At 42.4% G+C, this 24,811-nt stretch overlaps 1 protein-coding gene and 1 pseudogene across 2 annotated transcripts in view; one reads left to right on the top strand and one right to left on the bottom strand.

Moving 5' to 3' along the window:
- Nucleotides 1-16,411, bottom strand: part of AGXT2 (alanine--glyoxylate aminotransferase 2) — a 36,951-nt gene extending 20,540 nt beyond the window's left edge. The window contains exons 1-5 of one of the 2 annotated variants that reach the window (XM_039842690.1): nt 16,255-16,411; nt 6,450-6,538; nt 4,790-4,974; nt 1,943-2,066; nt 552-646 (exon numbers count right to left, since the gene is read on the bottom strand). In XM_039842690.1, coding sequence (XP_039698624.1) covers nt 552-646; nt 1,943-2,066; nt 4,790-4,974; nt 6,450-6,538; nt 16,255-16,342 — 581 coding nt within the window. In that variant the 5' untranslated portion in view covers nt 16,343-16,411. The remainder of the gene's footprint in view (nt 1-551; nt 647-1,942; nt 2,067-4,789; nt 4,975-6,449; nt 6,539-16,254) is intronic. The other variant, XM_039842691.1, reaches the window with a different exon arrangement.
- LOC120586479 (uncharacterized) lies at nt 5,990-6,105 on the top strand (annotated as a pseudogene).
- Nucleotides 16,412-24,811: the final 8,400 nt, after the last annotated feature.

Below are 24,811 nucleotides of genomic sequence, written 5' to 3'. Positions count from 1 at the left end.
TATCAAGGGTTTATAATTAATGTATTAAATTATCGATTCTCAAAAGTCACCCAAAGGAGCAGAAATATACAGGGTTATATTGGCATCATTGGAACTGAAAAAGAGTAAAAGGTGAAACACTGATGCAGCTGGCATATGAGATGAATATGTGGCTCCTTATCATAAGCAGAGATCAAAACGAGCCCAGTGTAACATGGTAGAGTCATGAGTGTCTATGAGTGGAGACCAGTCATTCATCTCTTGGCATATGTCATAGTAATACCACATCTTCAAAGTTAAAAACTGTCATGTGACCTTCAGTTCCATAGGAGATCTATGACATAACTAGGACCGCAAGCAATTTGTTACCCCAGTCAGGCACCCCTGCCTCGGATCAGGTCAGTTTGAATGGAGTTAACCTGTCATAAAATTCATTTGACTGATCTTGCCTTAAAACCTAAAATTAGAAACATACCCCTGGGGAAAACCCCTTCGTGCTCTATTTTAAAGATAGACATTTAGTAGTGGGCTAAGTCGATGTTATTAAAGTTTTATATTCCAGGTGTGATTACCTGAAAGAAATGATATCTGTGTTATGTGAATGTGCTCTGGCCATCAGCATGGCTAGGTCGTTGGCTTCCGAGCCACTGTTCATCAGGAAAATGACCTGGAGGGAAAACAAAGACACATGACCTTACACTTCAAGTTATTTCCTTATTACCCAAGTAATTCGAAATTGCAGAAGACTGTGTGTTCCAGCCTCTGATTATTAAGGAGAGGTCCCATCAGACAAACAGTTCCATCATTTAATTACTGCGTTAATTTACAGCTCTTTACTGAGCAGCTGCTAAGTGCTAGAGAAATAAAAAGGCTAAGGGATTATCCCAATTATGAAACATTCTGGACTTCCATTGATTTTACTGGATGCTCTGCAAAACTCTAAGACGGGGAAACTTGCTGAGGGGTACACAGTGGTTAGTGGTCGAGTGGATCCGAAGACTAGGTCTCTTGGTTCCTGAACATAAACCACCCCACCTGATCTGAAGGCATGGGACAAGGCAGGCTTCCTAGTCCTGCAGCTTCCGAGGATATCCCAGCCTGTCAGCTCAGTGTGTGTGAATGCTGAAAAAACAAGCAAATAAACAAAAGTATGGCTTGTCTTGTCCAAAAGGAAGGGGAGAGCTGAAGGGCCCTGGATCCTCCAGGCTCGGGGACTGGGGGCCATGTGCTGTGCCTTGCTGACTTCCTTGCTTCTGCTCTTCCATGAACGTGAGTAGGCTGAACTTAGTTTGCAGCTATTCTAACTTTCTTCATTTCTTCTAGATAATATGGTAAATAGAGTGTCTAGATAATATAGTAAAATAATAATAATAATGATAGCTAACACAAGGTACTGTTCTAGGTACTACATAGGTATTAACTCATCGAATCCCTAAATGCAAATCTTGGCCAAGATTTTCACCTCTCGATTCATTTAAAAATTCCGTCATTTCGAATGCAGAGAAACAATCTCACTTAGCAAAAATATTTAAATGCATCTTAGCTTAAATGAACTGGATGGTATATTAATTTTATTTAAAAATAGCTCCACTCTTTGTAAACGGAAAAATGCAAATGACTTTGCAGAGGGGCTACGATGCAAAGAGATGACAAACAAGCTCTTGAGGAAAGTAAAGGAGACAGTCAAGGGAGTGGGGGCTCTTGCTAAGTGGTTTCTGCAGAGTGGTGGTGAGGAGAGTGACCAAGGACAGGCAGAAGCTTGGAGCTGAGACAGTGATCATCGATTGGTTTCACCAGCAATTTGTAAATTCCTCTCTTTCCTTGATTGCTTTGAAATACGGCTATTAGCTTACTGTTTCAGTTGTTCAGTGCACACACCAAATTTCCTGCCCATGTTCCTGTTTCCAGGGCAGCAACCCTGGGATCAGGAGGCTCCTGTCCCTTCGATCTGAGAGCATTATACCTTTAGAGGCTCAGGAAGAAGCGCAGAAAGCTTCTCTGCATATTCATGGATCTGAGGGTGGAAGAAATGGCAACTTGTGTGCCACAGGCGGCCCATCTGCTTTTGTGCCACTGCGTTTACCTTCCTGGATAAACAGGAGAGCAGAATTACCCCTGCTGCTGGCAGGCACGTCCTCCCCAACACGCACACTGGTCATTGAACCCAGTGTGGCTATTTCTGATTTCATCCACACTAGAAAGAACACTGACCACCACAGACGTCTGGCAATGAGTTGTATTGACTCAAAAGGTAATAATTACCTCACCAACCCAAGTGTTTAAAAGGAAACAAAATGATTATATCTTAGAGATTTTAGAAAAAAAATTCCTTATTTAGAAGGAAATTTGGACTTAGGATCTCTTCTAACTAGGTTTTCTTATTAACTAGACTTTAAAGAGTTGGGTAACTAGAGACGACTAGATGTAAACCTGGGTGTCTTTCTGTTTTATTTTTCTAAAATATAGATCTGTCAAGCCCACGTATACAAGGGCAAGGCTTTTTCCTTCAAAGAAGATTCCAGTTTCTGGGTCTTAGTGGTCGGCATCGAACATTTTGTAACTACGAAACCGCATTCTATGGAAGAAAGTTCATGTCGGGGGATGGTAGAGAATAAGGGTAGATGGATGTGTGGGAACTGACTAGGAAAGTCCCGAAAAGACAGACCGAGGTGTCTGATCTTGATCAAAAGGACAGCAATGGCTAAAGTTTATTACAGATCAATATGTTTGTTATCGATAAACTGTCACACCAAAAAAAAGTCCATTCAGTGGTTCACCAATTTTGAGAAATGCCAGGTCAAACAGATTTCTTTACTGTAGGACTTTTCAGTACCTTTAATAGTCTCATGTGTATTGTTTCTCCTCAGGAGGTAGATATAGTTTAAAGTGTTTCCCAAACTCATTTTTTCACAAGACCTTTTACCAACAAAACTCACGTGTGATCAGCCTTCCACGGAACTCACTTTAGACAACTGTGGAGTACCAATAAACTCCTAAACAGAAGAGACGCTTGACAAAGGCATTGTTTAGCAAAATAAATCTGAGAGCCACGTGAGGGTAGAATGGAAGGGGAACACTGGTAATGGTGAAGCCAGTTACGAGAGCATGGTGGCCTTCGAGGAGGCTGGTGTTAGTGAGAATTAGAGAGAGGGGCTAGTAAGAGAGGCATTTCAGAAGAGGGAAAACTAGACCTTGGCTGTCTAAAGGAAATGAAAGACAGGGAAGAGCTGAAGATGACATGATGTTCTTGCCTGTAACATTGGAGAAACCCCAGGATAAGCTGAGATACGCAGCCAGTTGTTCAGCTACCCAGCTCCTAGCAGGGAACAGCTGCAGAGTGGGTAGCTCACTTGTGCTCCTTGAATAGAAGAACGTATGAATAGAAGCAGTATTGTGGATCGCATGGTGGATTTGGTCTTGGTCAAGTTGAATTTCAGTTGATGGTGGAATATCATGCCGTGGTGGTGGTGGGGTTGTCCTGGAGGCTGTGGGAAATATGTGGCATCTTAATGCCACTCTGGGTTTATTAGAGTTATTGCAGCTTGGCAATTGGCTGAAGAAATAGAGTTGGGTAAGGCTGTTGAAAATGTAGCAACTGAATGACCAGAGGTGGGGAGATGGGGTGGGACTGATTCTATGGTGGAAATAATAAGGCATGAAAGGAATATAGAAAGAGCAGGGGGGTTAAGGAAAGAGCCTAGGACACCCAGAGTTAAAGGTCAGAGGGTCAAGCTTCAGGGTCAGAGGGAGATCAGGAGATGCGTAAAGGTCATGAAAGCCAGTAAGAGTGGTTGATTAACAAGGACAATGTCCGGTGTTGTTGGGAAGATTCAATGAGAATGTGAAAAGGTTTTCTCTACTTCATTTTCTCTACTTTTATGTGTGTTTGTCCTATGTTTTAAATTTCACTTGAAACTTATTTTGCAAGTTCCTCAAAGCCTGGCATGGGACGAGTGCCTCCCGAAGACAGGAAGGAGAAGGCTGCAGAAGGAGAAGGTGAGGGCTGGACCCCGGAGTTAAACTCGCTCCTCACTGCCTGGCAGCTGCTTGCAGAGAAGACCCTTTGCCCCTACCTTGACAGAAGGGCTCAAACCTATTCAATTTATTTAAGCTTGCTGCTTTATTTTTGTCCCATTCAATTTGAATTTTATTGGCCAAATTATTAAAGAGAAAACAGACATTAAAATGGGATGGCTGCACCGAAACCAGAAGGACCTCAGAAGGACCTGCCGAGGGCATCAGTGTGGATGGGCCGGTGACCAAGGTAGCAAAGAATCCCAGGATTAATGGAGTGATACATTCCCTAATGTAAATTTCTAGCCTTGATTACGTGTTCCTCGTATCCTCCTTTCTGTCCTTACCCATCAGTAGTTGCTGAAAATCCTTGGGCTAGAAGTGATTTCTCATCTCTCGTCATCCCCCACCCCACATGCTTATCCCTGTGTTCTCTAGGACTCGCCTGCCTTCCTTGTCTTCTGCATTTTCCTTAGTGACTTTCTTTTCTTTGTCAAACAGTTGCTAATGAGGAGAAACACACACAAGCACAGTGACACCGATCACGTGGCACATGGCACATTGCACGTGCAATGAGAATGCCTAAATCTTGTGTTGTCAAGAAAAGAAAAAGTGTGGTGTTCAGATTTTTTTTTTTTCTGTTACCCAGGAAATAGCAGGGAGTATGTCAACCACAAAGTAGGATATGCCTGAGGAGAGAGAATTTTTAAACAGGGCTCTCAATCACTAACACGACCGTTAGCTTGTGTCCCATATATTCTTCTAAAGTGAAAACCCTGAGATTAAGGATACTCACGGGTGGCAGTGACCAACACTGACAGTGACAATCCCAGAAAAAAAATCCAGGTATCTGTTTCCCTGATAATCAAACAGCCACTCCATGTGACCCTGGTGGAGCAACAAAGGCTCCGGAAAATACGTCGTCAGCGCAGGAGAGAGATGCTTCTCGTGGATGTCCAGGACACGGGTATAGGCAAAGGACTGTGGACAGACAACATTTCAGTATTAACCTTCCTTCGCCTCATCTCCACATCTCTTACAATAGCAGGTCACTACAGCAGTGCTTTGCCTCTCTCCTGACCGGGCGTAAGGCCACTGCCCTATACTCACAAATGGGTGTATTTGCCCGGTGTCTTCCTTGCAGGACACCAAGGCCCTTCTTCTCAAGTTGGGGAAATTATTCATGTGGCCCTTTGATTCCTTTCAAGATCAAATGTGAAGAAGGGGGCTAAAAATGTCTACCTCTCAACGGAAAGCCGTGGCTTTGAGTTGATTTTTGCTGTGAAACACAAGAAAACAAAACAAAAACAACTTTGGAAGTAAATGTCTGAATTAATAACTCATTTTTTTCCTGCAGTTTTTTTTTTTTTGAGAATGAAAAAAATAATAAAGTGCTTGTGATATTCATGACTTTAATTATCAAACCTCTCTCCTGTACTTTTTTTCTTTATGGGTCCCTCCTGACTAGCTATTGATTCTACACTTTCTAATCTATTAATATTATGTAGAATAAAAAGTTTGTAGAGAGAAATATTTATTAGACTGAGAGCAAAATGATAACTTTATATTTTTTGGTAGAGAATTCAGTAAAGTCAGACTATGCATTGACATGAGAGACAGTCAAAATCAGAACGACATTTTTTAAAGTCGATATGTGCCATCACGTTTTGTGATATAAGCATTTATGTATGTGTATATCCATATCTCTATCCCTGTGATACATATATTGTCTCTTTCTTACGTTCTCTGTGTCTCCGCCTTTGCCTCTCACACTCATGCACACCAATTCATACAATAGCACGGAATAGAGTAAGAGGGTTCAAATGCTTCTAATAACTTAAAGCAGGAGCCCCCAACCCCTGGGCTGCAGACTGATACCAGTCCATGACCTGTTAAGAACTGGGCCGCGGACGTGGTTCCATAGTGTAGTGGTTAGCACGTCTGCTTTACACGTAGAAGGTCCTGGGTTCGCGCTCCAGTGGAGCCACGGTCCATGGCCTATGGCCATGCCACCCTGAACAAACTCAATGTCTGATCTCGGAAGCTAAGTAGAGTTGGTCTTGGTTAGTACTTGGATGGGAGACCACCTAGGAAGACCAGGTGCTGTAGGCATAAATAATAATAAATTAAAAGGAAAAAAAAAAGAACTGGGCCTCACGGAAGGAGGTGAGCACTGGGCCAGCAAGTGAAGCTTCATCTGTATTTGCAGCCGCTCCCCAGCGCTAGCATCACCACCTCAGCTCCACCTCACATCATCAGGCATTCAATTCTCATAGGAGCACTAATCCCTGGTGCCAAAAAGGTTGAGGACCGCTGACCTACAGGATAGAATACCTGGGAAGGATGGCTCAGCAGCAGGCAGGACCATTTGTGGGGTCCTTCTTGAGGAAACAATTAAGTTAGCCCCTTTCAGAAGGACCCCTTCTTTTGGGTTCTCCTAAAACTCTGATTCTTACCTGGTATCTTTCAGGTGTGAAGTCACATGGAGGCATTCTGGGTTTTGTATGAAGACTGAGCTTGGTTCCGGATGTCCAGAAAGCACCTACTAAAAGTGAAGTGAGTTAGGATCCTCAATTAAACATCACACAGTGTAAAAATTTACTATAGTTACCTGAATCAAGGTCCTTATGCAATTTTATTTCTTAGTTTTGAAACAAATCATTTAAATCAGAATTTAATGTGGATTAAAAACTGAGGTATTTCAATAAGGAATTTTCTGGAGGGAAAAAGGAAGTTCATCTTGAATTTAGTCGGGAAAGGTGTGGAGGATATTGGGGGAGTCATGATTTCTCTCACCATGGTGACTCACAACCTTGGGAAGCTCCTTCCCCATCCCCCATGTCAGCTACATTTTTCTTTTCAGTTGACCAAACTTCTCCCAGTGCCGCGTGTTGCCGGAATATATCCTCTTTGTTAGTAAGAGTGCTTTCTAAACGTCGGTTTGCCCAATGCCTGAATCCCAGTACCTGTCCCAGTTCCTGGGATTGGGTTGGCTGTCAATAAACAAGGAATGAATAGCTGTTGACTATTCTTGTAGGAGATGAAGAAAGATAGGTGCTGGGCAATGTACCGTATTAACAAATACTACATGCAAATAGATTTAGAAGACAAAACTTTCCTCCAAAACACAACAACACAAAGACCATGATAACACAAGACCATGACAAAGCAAAGATAAGCTGAGCCAGAAAAATCACCATTTGGAGCTAAATGACATCTTTTTTTTGGGGGGGGGTCAAAATGCTTATTTTATAGACAGAGAAACCAGCCTAAAGTGGCACGTTAATTTGTTTAAGGTCACCAAGCTTAGCTGGTGAACAAGAATGAAACTCCACGTCTCTGGCTCCCAGCCTAGTACGTTTTCACTCATTCACCGGCTACCTCACTCTCTGCTTCCAGCACAGATTTTGATGTCTCTATCAGTGAGATGGGATTAGAGCCAAAGAAGGTCAGAGCTGGGGCAGATATCCAGAGACATTGTAAGTACTCTGGGAAAAGAATGCTGCTAATTTCGAAGATTCTAAGTCATTATCAAGATAATTTTATAGGTGGAGAGAGCTGAGGAAATGAGATCTCTTATTCAGTATGAAGGTTTGAATTCATGAATGAGATATTGGTGTTTTGTGTGGCTGTGAAGTCACAGTCCTGAGAAACACAATGAACAATTGTGCTTTTAAAGAAAGCTGAAAAGTAACAGCTCTGATTATGTCTTCTTTTAAAGAGCTCTCATTCACCTTTCTGCTCTAAAGAATCACGAATGTCATTAATTCGCTCTTATTTTAAAAGCAAGTGGCTTTTGGCTATCTAGGTATGAAAATGACAAAAAAATTATAACTTAAGCTTTCTGAGAATTTCACCTTTTGAAAAGCTTTTCATTGTGTCCTTCTACATTAGTTACTCTTCTGAGATGGAAAAAAATTCTAAATGTTTCTAAGAATTCAAGTTGCCTTGACTATTTCAGACTCATTCTCCAAAACTGGAGTCGCCTATTGAGAAGGCTATAAACTCTCTTAACTTCAAGGTTATAGGAATTAAGAAGTAGGCTAGAGGGGAAAGAGAATTGCAATGAAAGATTTTATAAATGAAATGCTGAATTTTAAACAGCAAAGACAGATTCATTCATTTGTTTGTTTATTTATTCATTCAGTCAGTCATTCACCCAACTGATAAGAATATGATGATGGAGTGAGGGCTCCAAATTAAATATATAAAATCTTGTTTTCAGGAAAGAAGGACAGAAAGAAGAAAGGAAGAAAGGAAGGAAGGATGGAAAGAAGGACGGTAGCAAGCAAGGAGGAAAAATAAGTAGCCAATAAATGAAAAAGGTCTAGATAACATCTCAAAAAACTATTGCCTTTCGTACCTTCCCTCTCACTAAACAACCCAAAATCAAAAATAATAATAGTAATTGATGGACAACCCCCCCCAAAAAAAATGCTTTGATTTTTATCATTTGCTAGAAAAATATTAAAATCTAAATATATAGATATTTGCCTGCTTTCTTTGTTCAGAATAACCTGTGTTTTGAGGATGACATGAAAGGCGAAGGTTAATGAAGCTTCTCTTGGATTCTTGGAAATTGCATGTGTGCATGTACTCTCGTGCCTGTTTGCATGGCCATGCGTGGAGCTGTGTGTATTGGGGAAGACAGACCCAAGAGGGATGGGGAAGGGATAACGAAGATCTGGGTTAATAAAACTGAATTCCAGATCTATTTCTGTATAGGCATTTTTTGTTTTATTAAAAAAAAATCATTTTAACTGGTCTGATGTTGTCTTTTTAAACCATGTCAACACAGATGACAGTTAATGATTTTCATCTAGTTCACCAATTTCCACTTCATTTCACCTGGACAACTCAACTTAAAAGTGAAGCAACATTCAGTTTGGAGAACACTACTACTCTTAGATAATAAATGCCAAATGGATAACTAGTTTTAATTTTCCAACTGCCTAATTCTCACAGAGTACCACAGCAAGTAAATCACCTTAATTTTTACTTCTTTCTCCCAAATTATTGTATCAAAAAGTAAAAACCTGCTGGGCAACATAGGTGAGAGAAATCAATTTTTGTGACATTTGAAAATTCTAGAGGAAATTCTCTTTGTAATGATAAAGATTTTTCTAACATCCACAACCAGCTTTCAACACAGAGGAAACATTTATTAAGACTTTCCTTAGTCTTTAAAAAAAAAGGTTATAAGAGATTTGAAAATGCACAATAGATATAGTTGCTAGAATGTTAAGGTGATTTATTAAAATGCTAATTATGTTTTATTTCTGTCTAGTATATTAGATAACTTTAAAAAAATATGTCACTTTGGATATCTCATTTGATTCTTAGGATAGCCAATGCATTAGGAAGATTTTTCATTCACCTGAGGCCAGGGCAGATTAAATGTGAGGTGTTTGTAATTTTGAGCGTCCCCCACACATAGGATTGAGGGCTTGAGGTGCCACCTCATGCAGACCTGTTGAGACTAAGGTGAGGTCTGGATAAGTGAGGGACAGTGGTTGGTTGAGGAGAAACTTTTTTCATCTGCTCCTGCTGAGCTCCCAGACCCGTGAGAGGACCCTTTTCCTTCATAAACTGTCCCACGCTCTGCATGACATTACAGAGGACACTTGTCGTTGCTGTTCAGTATCGCCATGAACAATAGCACCCTGGTCCCTCTGTGGGGAACCACCTGTGCTGAATTGTGTGCTCTGAGTGATAGGATAATATATCATGTGAATCCTTCCCATCAGGGAATCAAGAGATGAGTCAGACCTCTGATGGGTGAATGAGATGTCTTTTCCTTAGGACCTGCAGTCCTGAGCAAATGACCCAGGTGGAGGGAATAGCTGGAGGCCATCATTAGAGCCACAAAACACTTAAAAATCATTTCCTGCCTGGCCTCCCCTGGTATCTCTTCATGCCCAGTCTGGCCCACCTCCTCACCTCCCGTTGATTCTTTCCACCCTCTCCCTCCATAGCCTTCTGATAAACGCCCTTTCACTTAAGTAAGCATGGGGCAGCTGCCGGTGTTCGCGAGTGAGAGCTCTGCCTGATCCTGAGGCTAGTGGATTGTCTTTCCTTTTGGCACTTTTGGGGGCAAGCCTTCTTTGGGGTCACCCTCCTGGCCCGTAGCAGGGCTAAATCAGTTCTGCAGACTGCAGCAAGGATTGCCTGGAGCGGTGCAGGCAGGACATCTCCCTATAGGGCTAATTTTAATGCTTTCTTTTTTTTTTTTAAGAGAAGGCAGTTGCTGGAATTTTGGGAAGTTTATCATGGAAACGGGCCATCAGCCTCCCTGCTATGCACCCCTTCTTGTGGGAGGGGAGGCAGGTGATAGGAAAATGGTACATTTGAGCACATACCCCACCTTCTCGGAAATGTTATCCCTTCAACAATTGTTAGCTAATTAGCAAAAAAGAAGGCACCACTGATATATTTCCTCCACTCTTTTATACTGAAAGCAAATTGCTTCTATATCTTTGTGTACATGTTTAGCCCAAAATAATTGTGCGTATCAAACACAGGCAAGGCTGAATATTTTATGTACACATATATCATATTGTATATATGTTGGTGTTGTACAAGGATCGTGAAGTATTTATTTTTGTATATTTGATAACACTTAATACCTGGTGATCTCCCTATCTCATGCAGCCCCTGTCTCCCCGTACCCCATTTTAGTTTTCTATCTCCTCACCCTGATTTGGTTTTACTCACAACATATATCTCTACTGGATTTTTTGTTACTTACTTATTTGTTTACCTGTTTATGCTCACTCTTTTTCACTAGGATACATAGAGGAGTGGTTTTGTTTTGCTCATCATGGCTCTGTCTATGATACAGGTGTATAGTAGATGCTCAAATACTTTTATAAAATATTTTTTTCAATTACAGTTGACATACAATATTGCATTAGTTCCAAGTGTAAAACATAGTGATTAGACATTAATACAACTTACAAAGTGGTCACCCTGATAAATCTAGTACCCATCTGACATCACACATAGTTATTACAATATTATTGACTATATTCCCTGTGCTGTACTTTACATCTCCACGACCATTTTGTAACTACCAATTTGTATATTAATCCCTTTCCCTCTTTCCCCCATCCCTCTGATCTCACTCTTATTTGAATCTGTGAGATTACTTTTTGTGTGTGTGTTAGTTTGCTTTTTAGATTCCACATATAAACAAGATCATATGGTATTTGTCTTTCTCTGTCTGACTTATTTCTCCTAGCATAATTAGCATAACACTCTCAGGGGCCATCCATGTTGTTGCAAATGGCAAGATTTCATTCTTTCTTATGGCTCAGTAGTATTCCATTGTATATATGTACCACTTCTTTGTCTAGTCATCCATCAATGGGCACTTAGGTTATTTTCATATCTTGGCTATTGTAAATAATGCTGCAATGAACATATGGTACACATGTCTTTTTGAATTAGTGGTTTGGGTTTCTTTGGATAAATACCCAGAAGTAGAATCACTGGGTTTTTTTTTTGGCTCTTGCTATAGCCTTTGTTTTAAAGCCTTTTCTGTCCGGTATAAGTATTTACTGGTACCTCAGCTTTTGTTTTTTCTGTTTTCATGTCCATGATATGTCATATTCTATCCCGTTACTTTTAGTCTGTGTCTTTTTTGATCTGAGGTGAATCCCTTATAGGCAGTATATGTAAGGGTCTTGTTTTCTTTTTCATTCAGCTACTCTATGTCTTTTGATTGGAGCATTTAATCTGTTTACCTTTAAAGTACTTATTGATAGATATATAGTTATTGCCATTTTATTATTCATATTTTAGATTTTTTTTCTGACTTAAAGAAGTATCTTTAACATTTCTTGTAATACTGGTTTGGTAGTTATGAACTCTTTTAGTTCTTTCTTGTCTAGGAAGCTGTTTATCTGTCCTTCAATTCCAAATGATAGCATTGTTGGGTAGAGTAATCTTGGATGAAGGTCCTTGCTTTTCATCACTTTGAATATTTTGTGCCAATCCCTCTGCCCTACAAAGTTTCTGTTGAGAAACCAGCTGGAAGTCTTATGGGAGCTCTCTTGTAGGTAATTAATTCTTTTTCTTTTGCTGCTTTTCAGATTCTCTTTGTCTTTAATCTTTGGCATTTTATTTATGATGTGTCTTAATGTAGGCCCGTTTGGGTTCATCTTATTTGGAACTCTGTGCTTGTTGGGCTTGTATATTTTCTTTGACAGATGAGGTAAGTTTTCCATCATTTCTTCAGATCGCTTTTGATTTCTTGCTCTCTCTCTCTTCTCCTGGTGTTTCTATGACATGAATATTGGTATGCCTGATGTTGTCCCAGAGGCCCCTTGAACTATTCTCATTTTTTGGATTCTATTTTCTTTTCGCTGTTCTGATTGGGTGTTTTCTGTCGCCTTATCTTTCAAATCGCTGATTCAGTTCTCTGCTTCATATAATCTACTGTTGATTTCCTCTAAAGTATCCTTCCTTTCAGATATCGTATTCTTTTTTATTTTCTATTTCCATTTTTATGTTTCCTATTTCTGTTTCAAAGTTCTCACTGAGATCATTGAGCATCCTTATAATCAGTGTTTTGAACTCTGCATCTGATAGACTGCTTATCTCTATTTTGTTTTTTTCTTTAGTTTTGTTCTATTCTTTCATTTGGGACATGTTTCTTTGTCTCCTTATTTTGGCTGCCTTCCTGCGTTTGTTTCTATTTATTAGGTAAAGATGCTATGTTTCCCACTCTTGGTAGAGTGGCCTTATGAAGTAGGTGTCCTGTGAGGCTCAGTGGTACAGTCGCCATGGTCACTTTAGCCGGGTTCTCCAGGTATGTCCCTTCTGTGGGATGTGTGTGCCCTCCTGTTGTATTTAAGCCTTGATTGCTGTTTGCACATCAATGGGAAAGACTGGTCCTCAGGATGATTGGTTATGAGGAATGGCCATGATTATAGTGGAGAAGCTGTTGTGCAGGGGCTGACTCTACAGAGCAAGACTCACTTTAGTGGGACTCTGGTGCCTGCCAAATTTGCTCTTTGTGTATGTCTTTGTAGAGGTGAATGGATGGTGCTTTAGTGTGGTCTGAAACTGGCCACTGTATGTTGGTTTGGGGGCCTCTTGGGAGGGGCTCTGGTGCAGACTAAGGTTAGCTGCTGCTTGTGTCCTGCCCAAGGCCACTTGATATAAACTACAAGGTGATCTGCAGATGGTTGCCACTTGTGCCGGGCATGGAGGTGCCTCGGAGAGGCTAAGCTTTGAACTGAGGCTGGCTGCCATTAGTACCAGACTTGGGGCTGCTTAGCAAGAGTTATGGGGCCAGATACCTCAGGTTTGGGGTTTATGAACCTTTGAGAGATTTTAGAAAGTCCATAGCATGAGCCAAGATAGGTCGTTTGTATGGAAAATCCATTAGAATCAGGTTGAGTGGGCCCATAAGTAAGCTGGGGCAGAGTCTCAGGGAATCACCAGAGTGAGGTGAACAATGTTAGCCAGGTTGATGGAGACTCAGATATGGCACCTGCCTGTGTGTTCAGGTTGGGTGAGGGGAGGGCTCAACGAAGGGACAATGGATTCTGCTAGCACTTCTGTTTGAGATAAAGCTGCCTCCCCAGCCCTCATCTTGAAGCCACACACAGTTCAGTTTCTCCCAGCATGTCCCTGGCACTTTTTGAGATGCTGCCAGTAAGTCCATTCATGGGCCATTCAAGAGGAATGCCTAGGACTCCAGCTGCCCTCCATCTCACTTAACCACATCTCTGTTGGTTTTCATAACCAGATGTTATGGGAACTTATCTTCTTGGCACTGGAACCCTGGGCTGGGGAGCCTGGTGCGGAGCTAGGACTCCTTGCTCTTCAGAAGGGGTCCTCTGCAACCGAGATATCCCTCCCAATTTTAACTGCCATATGTGGGTGTGAGACCAGCCTGTTCTGTCTCTACCTCTCCTATCCTTGGCTTCTTCTGTATGTCCTTAGTTATAGGACTTTTGTTCAGCTAGACTTCAGGCAATTCTCAATGATGTTTGTTCTGTAGTTCAGTTGTAATTTTGATATGGTCTTGGGAGGGGGCAAGTACAGCATTTATCTACTCTGCCATCTTGACTGGAACTCCCAGTGCTCAAATACTTTTGATTGGATGTGCATTTTGCACACAGCACGTTCTTAAGCAGGGTGTGTTCAATGAGTGTGTGTTTAGATGAACAAACATAAGCAGGCGTAAATTTATGTACAGTAGGTAAGAAAGTAGAAATAAAACCCCAAAGGATTTTGAAAGGCCAGGTCAAGAGTATGACATTCATGTCATAGCATGGGTTTGCAAGATTACTACTTCTCTGTAGTTTTTTTCGCAGAGCTATGTTGAGGAGTCTCCAATAAATTGACCAAGATCTCTAGGCACCAAGCCTCCCTGCCATCTCTAAGACACCTGCTCCACAACCATCAGGGGTTAGGGAAGGAAAGGGGAAGGTGACTGCACATAGGACATTTTCATTTGTCAACAACTGGTACTTTCAGCATTGTGCCCTCCTTATTGAGCATAAAACTCTGGGTATAATTCTAGCTTCTCAGAAAATGTCGAGGTTAAATGATTCTGGCAAAAACCATGATTGAGGGAAAAGAGGACTCCAAACAGGACCGGAAGAAGTGTGGGTAAGAAAGGGTCTGGTGGATCATTTGACCTGGCTCTGAATCCCAGGTTGTTACTTCTATGTTTCTGACTTTGACCAAATTTATTAATTATTCTTTATTCTTCTGTCTCCTTATCTGTGAAATGGGGTAATATTACTAAAAAGTTTGGTTAAAGATGGAAGGAGATAATCATTTAAAGTATCAGACATGTATTAAGTTTCAAAGAATTGTAGTCGTCAGGGGAGGAAAAAGCAAATAAGAGAAGAAAAGATAGAGAAAAAGGAAAGACGAGGAGAAAATGAAGATAAAATTGATCATAATGGGGAATGGAAAAGGATTTCCTATACTGATTAGAGCTCGTGAGGCACAGGGTTCCACTCTGGCACATAGATGTGCAGATAGCTGCTTATACTCATGTTTGCATGAGGAAAATTGGTGAAGAGGTAGTGGGGTGCTAGTGAAAAAAAGATACATATAAAAATCACAAGCACATAGAATACAATACACGAAGCCATCACTGGCTGGCTACCCCAGGTCTCCTCACATTTTCTGTTCCTGCCGGAGAGAGAAGAGAATCTAAGTGGAAAAGGAGGGCTCAGTATTGAGTCCTAGTCTCGTGAGTGTCTCTGGGTAAAGACCGCACTTCTCTGAGTCTCAATCTTCTTATTAGTCATCGAAGGGATGACTCCACTTCTTGGGGGCATGGTGGAAATTTGTGAGGATGCCTTATGTCTTTTAAAGTAGTCATCCTTGAGCATCAATATATTATAGTTAGTACTTTATTGTGAATTGCTTTACTTTTTAAAAATATTTTAATTAGTTTCAAGTACACAGTACATTGGTTAGACAACTATATACTTAGTAAAATGATCCCCCCAATTGCTCCCTCCCTCCCTGACCCTACACCTAGCTAATTGCATTTCTTATGCAGGGCTTCCCATCCCCGTGACCATCCATCAGCTACTTATTTGTACTTCTTTAACCCTTCACCCCATTCTCCCAGCCCTCCACACCCCCTTTCCCTCTGTCCGTCACCAAATTGTCCGCTGTATTTGTGAGTCTATTTTTGATTAGTTTGTTCTTTTTATTCCTTAAATTCTACATATAAGTGAAATCATATAGTGTTTATCTTTCTCTGTCTGACTTAAATACCTTCTAGATTCATCAAAGCAATATCTTTTTCCATTCCCTTTCTTTTCATATGTAGGGGTCTTGTTTTCTTATCCTTTCGGCCACTCTATCTTTTGGTTGTAGCCCTATCAATAAGTACCTTAAACGAAAAAGAATTAAGTGCTCCAACTAAAAGATAGAGTGGTTGAAAGTGTTAGAAAACAAGGCCCCTACATATGAAAAGGAAGGGAATGGTTGAATTGCTTTCCTTTTATTCTTTATATTACAGCTAAGGTATTATGTTGTTTTTATTTTGAAAGTGTGTATAGTCAGATTTTATTATCCATGAATTTATTCCAGGACAAAAGAGCATCAGAAATATTGGGCATGAGAGGGGGGCATTGGATCTGACAAGGTGAGAACCACTGTGTTAGATGACCCGTCTCTAAGACCTCATCCAGGTCTAACATTCCAGAATTCCAGGCAACAGTTTCTGGAACTCTCACTGACCCTCTGCTGACCCACATCCCCCTGATTTCCACTCACGGCTCGGAGAAGGGCACTTCTTGGGGATCCTGGGAGAGGAAGTCTCCAGGCATAAAGTTCTTGGCAAATATCTCCAGGGTAGAGTCATCCCTCCTAGTCAGGAAGCAAATCCTTATGGGAGCAGGTCGGAGGAAGAGTTCCAAATGCTCGCCCAGAGGCTGGACTTTGAGATGAGAATGCGAGGGGAGGAGCACCAGAGAGGAGTCCTGGAGTGGCTGCCGCCACCACTTAAAGAAGCCCAGAGCATCCAGGGCTGATAACAGTGCCGAAAGGAGAGAGAAAGAAAAAGGGAGTGGGGGAAGGGAAGGAGGGAGAGAAGAAAGAGAAAGAAAACAGCCAGGCAAAGTGAAAGTCTGAGTTTTGCTGGTTTTGCGGTCTCATCAGGGCGAGCTCCTCTCTGCAGAGGGTGGCGATGGGCATGGGGGAAGGGTCAGAGATTGAGAAGCAGGAGTGTGAAAAAGAGGGCGCGTGAGAGAAAGATGATGTCCATGAAATGAATGGATAAAGAAATTGGTATTGGTGCTGGGGAGTCTTAGAGGCAGAAAAGAGGGATTAATGGGGAAGAGGACACCCGAAACGGAAGGAGAGTGGCACCAAATAGCTAGGCAAGGCTCTGGACAGCTTTGCATCCCCTTAGGTGCCTGCAAGAGGCAAGAAGTTGAAAGCGGAGGTGTTTGAGTGCTTTATTTTGGTTACATTTTATTTTCTTAAATTCTCATTTGTCATTTCTGCCTTCTCCTTTCCTAATCTCCATAGGCAGCTATTTAGTGTGTTTAATATATATCTTTATGTATTTGTGTAAATGTGCACTGTTTGGGGTGAATGTGTGTTTTAAAAAATTTATTTTATTGTTAGTTTCAAATATACAATACATTGGTTAGACATTTATACAATTTATGAAATGATCCCCCCGATTACTTTTTCTTTCCTCTGGCTCTATACCTCGCCATTACATTAACGCTGACTGCATTCCTTATGAATGCATTTTTAGTTTACGTAAGTATGCATCCTTTCTTCCCCCCACTCTGAAGCATGCTCCTAAGGTCCATCCAGGTTGCTCTGAATATATCTCTTCCAGGTTTACAACTGGCTGCCTTTGCATGGCAGTGCCGAAGGGAGACGGTGACAAAGGCAATTGGAGCTGGATGATATGAGGGGATGTGGTGAGTACCATACAAGGGAGACAGTTGGCTTGGTCACATCTTCCACCAACATCTGAGATACAACTTTTGACCCCGGATGCCGATAAGAGACAAGGGTACCAGGTAAGCCCAGAAAATGACCTAAATTTGATGTAAATTGTCCCTTTTTGCGTGGGCTCTCAGCCACCACCAACCCATCTGCTTAGGGGGCTGAGGAGAATAGTTCTGTCATCTCTCTGGTCACCTGCTAGTAGTGGGAATAACCCATGTCAGTGAGGTCAGCGAAGACACAGTCTCTTACTGGGGTGTCCAACCTGTCACGTTGTTGGACTGAGGTGAGAAAATGTTGAATACCTGAAGCTTCACATTTGTTCTTCAGCTTCACTGGGCACTGACCTGTTTTGTTCTCGTGAACACTGCAAGCTGCAAGCTCCTTTGACTTGAGATTTTTCTTGGGCTGTAGGTTCAGAGATTGCCATGGTGAGAGGCACCCGATGACATCAGGGCCATCCCGGGATGAAGACTGCAAAACACTGCATTCTGAATCGCTGCAAAGTGAGAAGTTGTGCCTTTTCTATTGAAAAAGAAGACATTTGTTCTGATTATCATAACTATATATGCTTTTTGTGAAAACAAACAAACTCAAGGTTAGAGAAACATAATCAAGAAAGTAAAAATCACAGTAAATCTGAACATTGTATTTTAGGAAAGACGCTTTCAGAAATCTTTTTACATATGTATATCTGTGTATATACATGCCATCTTACGAACTGCCTATTGTCAAAAATATAGCTTTTTGTGCCAAAAAAATGTAAATCTGGGTCATATTTTCTATTTTTTTCCATAATATTTCATTATATAGTTTTTTTAATTTTGGAAAGTTCTTGGTCATTATAACTTCAAATATTCTTCGTTTTTCCTTCTTCTGTTATTTCAATTACACATACGTTACACCTTTTGAAATTGTTCCGCTGTTTTAAGAGGTTCTGTTATTCCTTCCCTTTTTCTATTGCATTTTAGTGTGGGAAGCTTCTATTACTTATCTTCAAGCTCACTGATTCTTTCTTCGGCTGTGTCCAGCCTCCTAATGGGCCCATCAAAGACGTTCTTCACTTCTATTATGTGTTTTAATTTGTAGCCTTTCCTTTGGACTCTTGCTTAGAGTTTTCATTTCTCTGCTTACATTACCCATTTGGTATTACCTAATGTCTACTTTTTTCATTAGCATTCTTACCATTAATCATAGTTATTTTAAATTATCTGAAGATCCCAATATCTGTGTTATATCTGAGTCTCGTTCTGATACTTGCTTTGTCTTTTAAGGCTGTGTTCTTTTTTCCTATTATTTTAGCATCACTTTCCACTTTTTGATGAATCCTGGACGTAATGCATTGATAATATTGAGGTAAATAAGTCTCTAGTGTGAGGTTTTACATTAATCTGGTTGGGAATTGGATGTGTTTAATGTTCACTGTAGCTATAGGTGTCAGAAGATTCAAATTCTTTTAGTGTCCTTGTTTTTGTGTCCTCTTGTTTTTGTGTTGTCTTAGGGCGGCCCTAAAAACTGTTTCCTAAATAGAGTCAGGATGTGGCTGCCCTTTCATCTGTAACCCGTTTTATTATGTGGGATCCCTAAAATCTTACGATTAGATCTCAGTCTTTCAGTGGGCCTATATCTCTCGTCTGTGGCCTTCAGAAGGGTTCCTCCAGTAGTACGACTTAAAAAAAAATCACACCTTCTACTCACTTCTTTGGCTTCAGTTTTTTCAATTGTTTTCCTCGGAGCCCTTATCCCTGTTGAATATGGTTTTGTTTCTTTTTGGTTTTGCTTTTTTTCTTATCCCTTAGATGAGACAGGAAGACTAGAGGTGGCTTTGTGGGAAATGTCTTTCATACAGGGCTCTGGCAAAGTCATTTCTGCTGGAGAATAGATCTTTGTTAAAGTGAAGGTTCTGAGCATATATTACAGTGCGTACTCTTCCCCTTCCCCGGCAGAGGAGGGCTCTTCACCATGAACACCTGGTGCTGTTCCTCTTGGGAAGGCCCATAAAAGTCTGGGGTTCTCTGAAGGCCGGGAAGTGTCTCATTCTCACACTAGTCCACACTAGTGTTTCAGCAATTTGTCAAAATTATCGTTTAATTGTTCCTACCAACCAGTTATGGCTCTGGCGGCTTTTGCTGCAGGTTAAGCAGGTCTCGGCTGTGACTCTCAGGATTTGCCTGTATCTCTAGATTTCAGAGTGACAATTCACTCTGCAACCTCAACTCTCTGATGGGTTCAAGAAAGACATTAATTTCAGTTCGTGCAGCTTCTTCTTGTAGTAGAAATGGAAATGACAATTTCCAAGCTCTTTTCATGTCGAAGATGAAGCTGGAAGTCCTCATATACTTTATTTAATAAGACCTGATTGATAGACAACTATATTTTCTCCAACATCCTAAGACATAGAATTTTTTTGCATTGTGCTAATGTTGTAGCCGCCAGCTCCCGAAAGACACATGGACCACCAGAAATCAGCGAGTTATAGGAAACACACTCTTTATTCAGCCAGCTGGGTCTGCCAGGGGTACGCAGATCCCAAATTAAGCAGCCCCAAAATGTAGAGGTACAGGGTTTTTAAGCCCTAAATCCCATTCCTCATTCTGTCTTAAACACAAAGGTCTATTTTTCTCCTATTCACTACTTGTCAACCCGCGGGTCAGGTGTGCAAGCGGGGGTACAGAAGCAGAAAGCTTATTGTTAGAATGTTATGTTCCCTTGGGCGATAGCCTATGTTCCTATGGGCAATAGCCAAGCAGTAATGTTCCAGCCAGCACATTCCCCACTGGCCTTAGCAGAAAATCAAATCCTTGATTCTTCATGTGGAATTTGCTCATAGCCTCTATTTTGTAATACTAAAAGTTTAATAGAATTAATTCTCTTCCTTATATATGCAAACAAGAAGTCGAGGAAATATGGGCCAAAAGTTAACAAGAGGAGGAGGAGAATTAAAGGTCCAGCTACAGCAGATAGAAGGGTTGTTAGCCATGGTGACTAATTATGAAACCAGTTATCTGATTCTAGTCTTTGTTTTTCCCTGGCATCTAAATTTCTCTGTATTAGTTGTAAGCTCTCTCTAATTACTCCAGAGTTATTAGCACAGAAGCAACTGGTTTAACTTAGAGCTATACATAATCCATCTTGTTCTAAGAATAATAAATCTAAACCTCTTCTATTTTGAAGGACTACTTCTGCTAGTGAATCGACTTGAAGTTCTAGCCTACTGAGCTCAGTTAAGTTTAAGGGAGTTCCTACCCCAACATAGTAAGGGGGTTTTTGTGTTTAGGCACAACCCGCAATCTTGTCCTATGCCTGGAGTGGTCTTATTTAAGACCTTATGTATTGTTGTTAGCAAAGTTATTAATGCTCCTTCTGATTTTGGTTGTGGCTGGTCGAATGCCTGGGCTAAAGAGGAAAAAAGGAAGAAACAAAGGGTTATACTTATGTATGCTTGAGTCTTAGTCTTAAGGGCCCGCCCTCCTGAGCTGTCCACTCTCGTGCTGCCTTCACGTGGGAGTGATGAATCCATGATGGGATGCCGTCTACTTTAACTGCAGTGGGCATCGTCAGGTAGACAGTGAAGGGTCCTTTCCATTTGGGTTCTAGTCTCTTGGACGTGAACTTCCGGATCCACACGGAGTCCCCAGACTGAAACTGATGGGCAATTCTGTCCCCTGGGGCTGAGTGGGCAGCATGAACCCCAGACCAAATCTCCTTCTGTACACTTTGAAGGGCCTGTAAAGACTTAAGTAAGACAAGGTTACGTAGTTCTGCCTTTTTCTCATCTTCTATTCTAGGTACTAAAGGTGGGGGTTTTCCAAAGAAAATTTCAAATGGAGTGAATCCATTAATATATGGAGTACACCTGGCTCGGAGAAGAGCAAAGGGGAGAAGTTCTACCCAGGTCCCATCAGTTTCTAATCCTAACTTGACTAATGTCTCTTTTAGGGTCCGATTCATTCACTCTACTTGGCCCGAACTCTGGGCCCGGTAGGCACAGTGGAGTTTCCATCGCGAATTTAGGTAGCTAGCCAATTGTTATGATACCTTTGCTACGAAGGCTGGCCCGTCATCTGACCCTAAAGTTCCGAGGAGACCAAATCGAAGGAGAATTTCTTCTAGTAGTTTCTTAGTAACTACTAAGGCAGTCTCTTTCCTGGTAGGGAAGGCCTCTACCCATCCTGAAAAGGTGTCTACAAAAGCAAGTAAATATTTGTAGCCCCCCACAGTCGGGATTACCTCAGTGAAATCTATTTCCAAGTGGCCCCCTGGATAAGTTTCTCTTTCCCTATGCCTAGGTTCTTCTATCTTCCCCTTCTTTGGGCACAAGCCGGGCATCGTGAGGCCATCTCCTTTGCAGTTCTTCTCCCTTCTAACAAGGGAAAGTAGGGGTCTAAAGCTTGGAGCATCTTAGTTCGCCCTAGGTGTGTGGTCTGGTGTAGTTGGTGGAGGAGAGTCCTTCTAAGGGCCGTGAGAGCCCGATTTTTCCATCTGGAATTGTCCACCACCCCTGTTGGTTCCTAGTAGCTCCCTTGTCTTGAAAATATATGTTCTCTTTCACTGTATAGGTCGGAGACAGAGGCAGTTCTGGGTAAGAGACAACAGTCAGTAGATGTGGTGGGGGCCCCACTGGCCTTGTGGCCGCTGTTCTTGTCTCTGCATTGGCTTGTCGGTTTCCCTCAGCCTCAGGACAATTCCCTTTTTGATGCCCTTTACAAAGAATAATACCAAGAGTCTTAGGCATCTATATGGCTTCAAGTAAGGCTAAGATCTCCCCCTTGTTCTTGATGCCCTTCCCAGCTGAAGTCAGAAACCCTCTTTCCTTGTAGATGGCTCCATGTACATGTGCAGTGGCAAAGGCGTATCGGCTGTCAGTGTATATTGTGACTGCCTAATCTTTTCCCCATCTTAGTGCCTCAGTGAGGGCGATGAGTTCTGCTTTTTGAGCAGAAGTCCTATGGGGAAGAGCTTGTGACCAGATGGTGCCAGTTAGAGTTACGACCACTGCCCCAGCATACCTCCTTCCTTCCTGCATGAAGCTGCTCCCGTCTGTGAACAGAACTTTATCGGCCTCAGGCAGAGGGGAGTCTTTGAGGTCTGGCCTCGAGGAACACAGAGCATCAGTGAAATCTATGCAGTCTTGAACGGGGGTCTTGGGGTCTGGGCCTGGCAACAGATTGGCTGGGTTGATGAAGTAGCTTTGGATTTTAGCCATACGTTTGGGGTCATCCGGTGCCTCCCAGTTGTTGAACACCTTCTGGGCTATCTCAACAAGTTGAGACAGGTTCATCCCTGCAAAACCTTCTAATTTTTGCAATTTATGCTGGATATCAGGGGCTGCCTGAGTAGCAAAGGCTATATTAAATGCTTACTGATTCTCAGGGGCCTCAGGATCAATGCGGGTGTATACCTGGTATGCCTCATTCAAGAAACGCTCCAGGGGATTCCTGAGGTCCCTGTATAACTTCAGTTACCTTAGAAAGGTTAGTTGGCTGACGAGCAGCCATCCTAATTCCCCCAATTAGAATCTGGTGGTACCGATCTAATGCCTTTCTCCCTGCCTGAGAATTGTGTCCCCAGTCTGGGCGGGTGGAGGGAAATTCATCCTCAATCTGTTCCCCCGCTTCCTCAACTCTCCTTCCTCCCGCAGCTATCTTTTGTGTTTCAGTCCAAATGCGTCCGCGTTCTTCGGAGGTCAAGAGGTAATTAAAAGCTGTTGGCAATCATCCCAGGTGAGGCAGTGAGTCTGAAAGACACTGCCTCACCTGGGATGATTGCCAACAGCTTTATGCCTGGGGTTTCTCAGAGAAAGGCAGATTCTGTGCCTTCCAGTTGTACAGGTCACTAATTGAGAAAGGCAGGTAAACCAGGGCCTGTCTGTGTGATGCCCCTGGGGTGGTGCTTCTCGTAAGGGTAAGATGGCCGGGGTGGTGGTATTGGCTGGTGCCCCGCCCGGAGAGGGAGCAGGAGGCCCATAGGGGTTATCTGCTTGTGTCCGAGGAGATGAGGCAGTGCTATTTGGCTTCTGTTGTCCTGGATTATAGGGAGGGGAAAGGCCACTGTCCTCCGGTGGAGATCGGAGGACTGAGGGACTGGGCCGTCTTGGAGATTCAGTTGCTGCATGTTTCGGGGTGCCCACAACTAAGACTCATGCCCCTCGAGAAAGGGCACACTGGCGGAGCCAAGGAGGGGGTGTTTGAGCAAGATTTAACCATGAATTGATGTAGGGAAACTGATCGGGATGTCCCGGGTCTCCTGTGACAATCTTCCAAACATTCCTCACTAAACCCCTGTCGAAAGAACCCTCCGGAGACCAGTTTATATCAAAAGACAGCCACTCAACTTCACACAATGTTCTTAGTCTGCCTGGAGAAAACTTTATGCCATAGTCAGCTCCTTCTACAAACCCTTCTTTGAAATGTCGCAGGAGACAACCCAAGGGTGTCTTTTATGAACTCGGGCTTCCCCCATCACTTGCGCAGAAAACACAAAACAGACACTCAGACAAGAACAAATACTGGAGTGTAGGTGGACCCAGAGTAGTCCGCCACCTACGACCTAGACAAGGCCAAAGACAATAGACAGAACCTGAAAACAGAGCACAGGAAATGGCGTCCCATGGCCTGGCCATGGTCCGGGAGATATGACTGCGTCCAGTCTCTCTACGGACTCCCGGTGACCGGTCAACAGAAACAGGAGCAGAAAGGTACCTTTTATCCAGACATCGAGGCCTCGGAGATTTCCGTCGGGACCAGGAACAAAGAGTGTGTCCTAAAGGTTGCGTCCTTGACGATTGCATTGACCCCGTCACGGCATTCAAGGGCCCTGGAACGTCTCAGGTTGGCCACCCCTTTGAATCCACAACAGGGACAGCAACCGCTTCGGAGGCCGGTCCTGTCTTAGATCCCAGGGCCACTCCCTGAGATCTCACTGGGGCCTCCAAATGTTGTAGCTGCCAGCCCCCGAAAGACACATGGACCACCAGAAATCAGTGAGTTATAGGAAACACACTCTTTATTCAGCCAGCTGGGTCTGCCAGGGGTACGCAGATCCCAAATTAAGCAGCCCCAAAATGTAGAGGTACAGGGTTTTCAAGCTCTAAATCCCATTCCTCATTCTGTCTTAAACACAAAGGTCTATTTTTCTCCTATTCACTACCTGTCAACCCACAGGTCAGGTGTGCAAGTGGGGGTACAGAAGCAGAAAGCTTATTGTTAGAATGTTATGTTCCCATGGGTGATAGCCTATGTTCCCATGGGCGATAGCCAAGCAGTAATTTTCCAGCCAGCACACTAATTACGTTTTTCCTTGAAGAGAAATTTCTAAATCAAAATGTATGTATATTGTAAATACACTCTAGTAAGATGGAATCAAT

The sequence above is a fragment of the Pteropus medius genome, unplaced genomic scaffold (assembly GCF_902729225.1).
Source record: "Pteropus medius unplaced genomic scaffold, Ma_sr-lr_union100, whole genome shotgun sequence".
Classification (NCBI taxonomy): domain Eukaryota; kingdom Metazoa; phylum Chordata; class Mammalia; order Chiroptera; family Pteropodidae; genus Pteropus; species Pteropus medius.
Note: the sequence above shows the minus strand (reverse complement) of the source record. Positions and strands in the feature narration are given on the sequence as shown.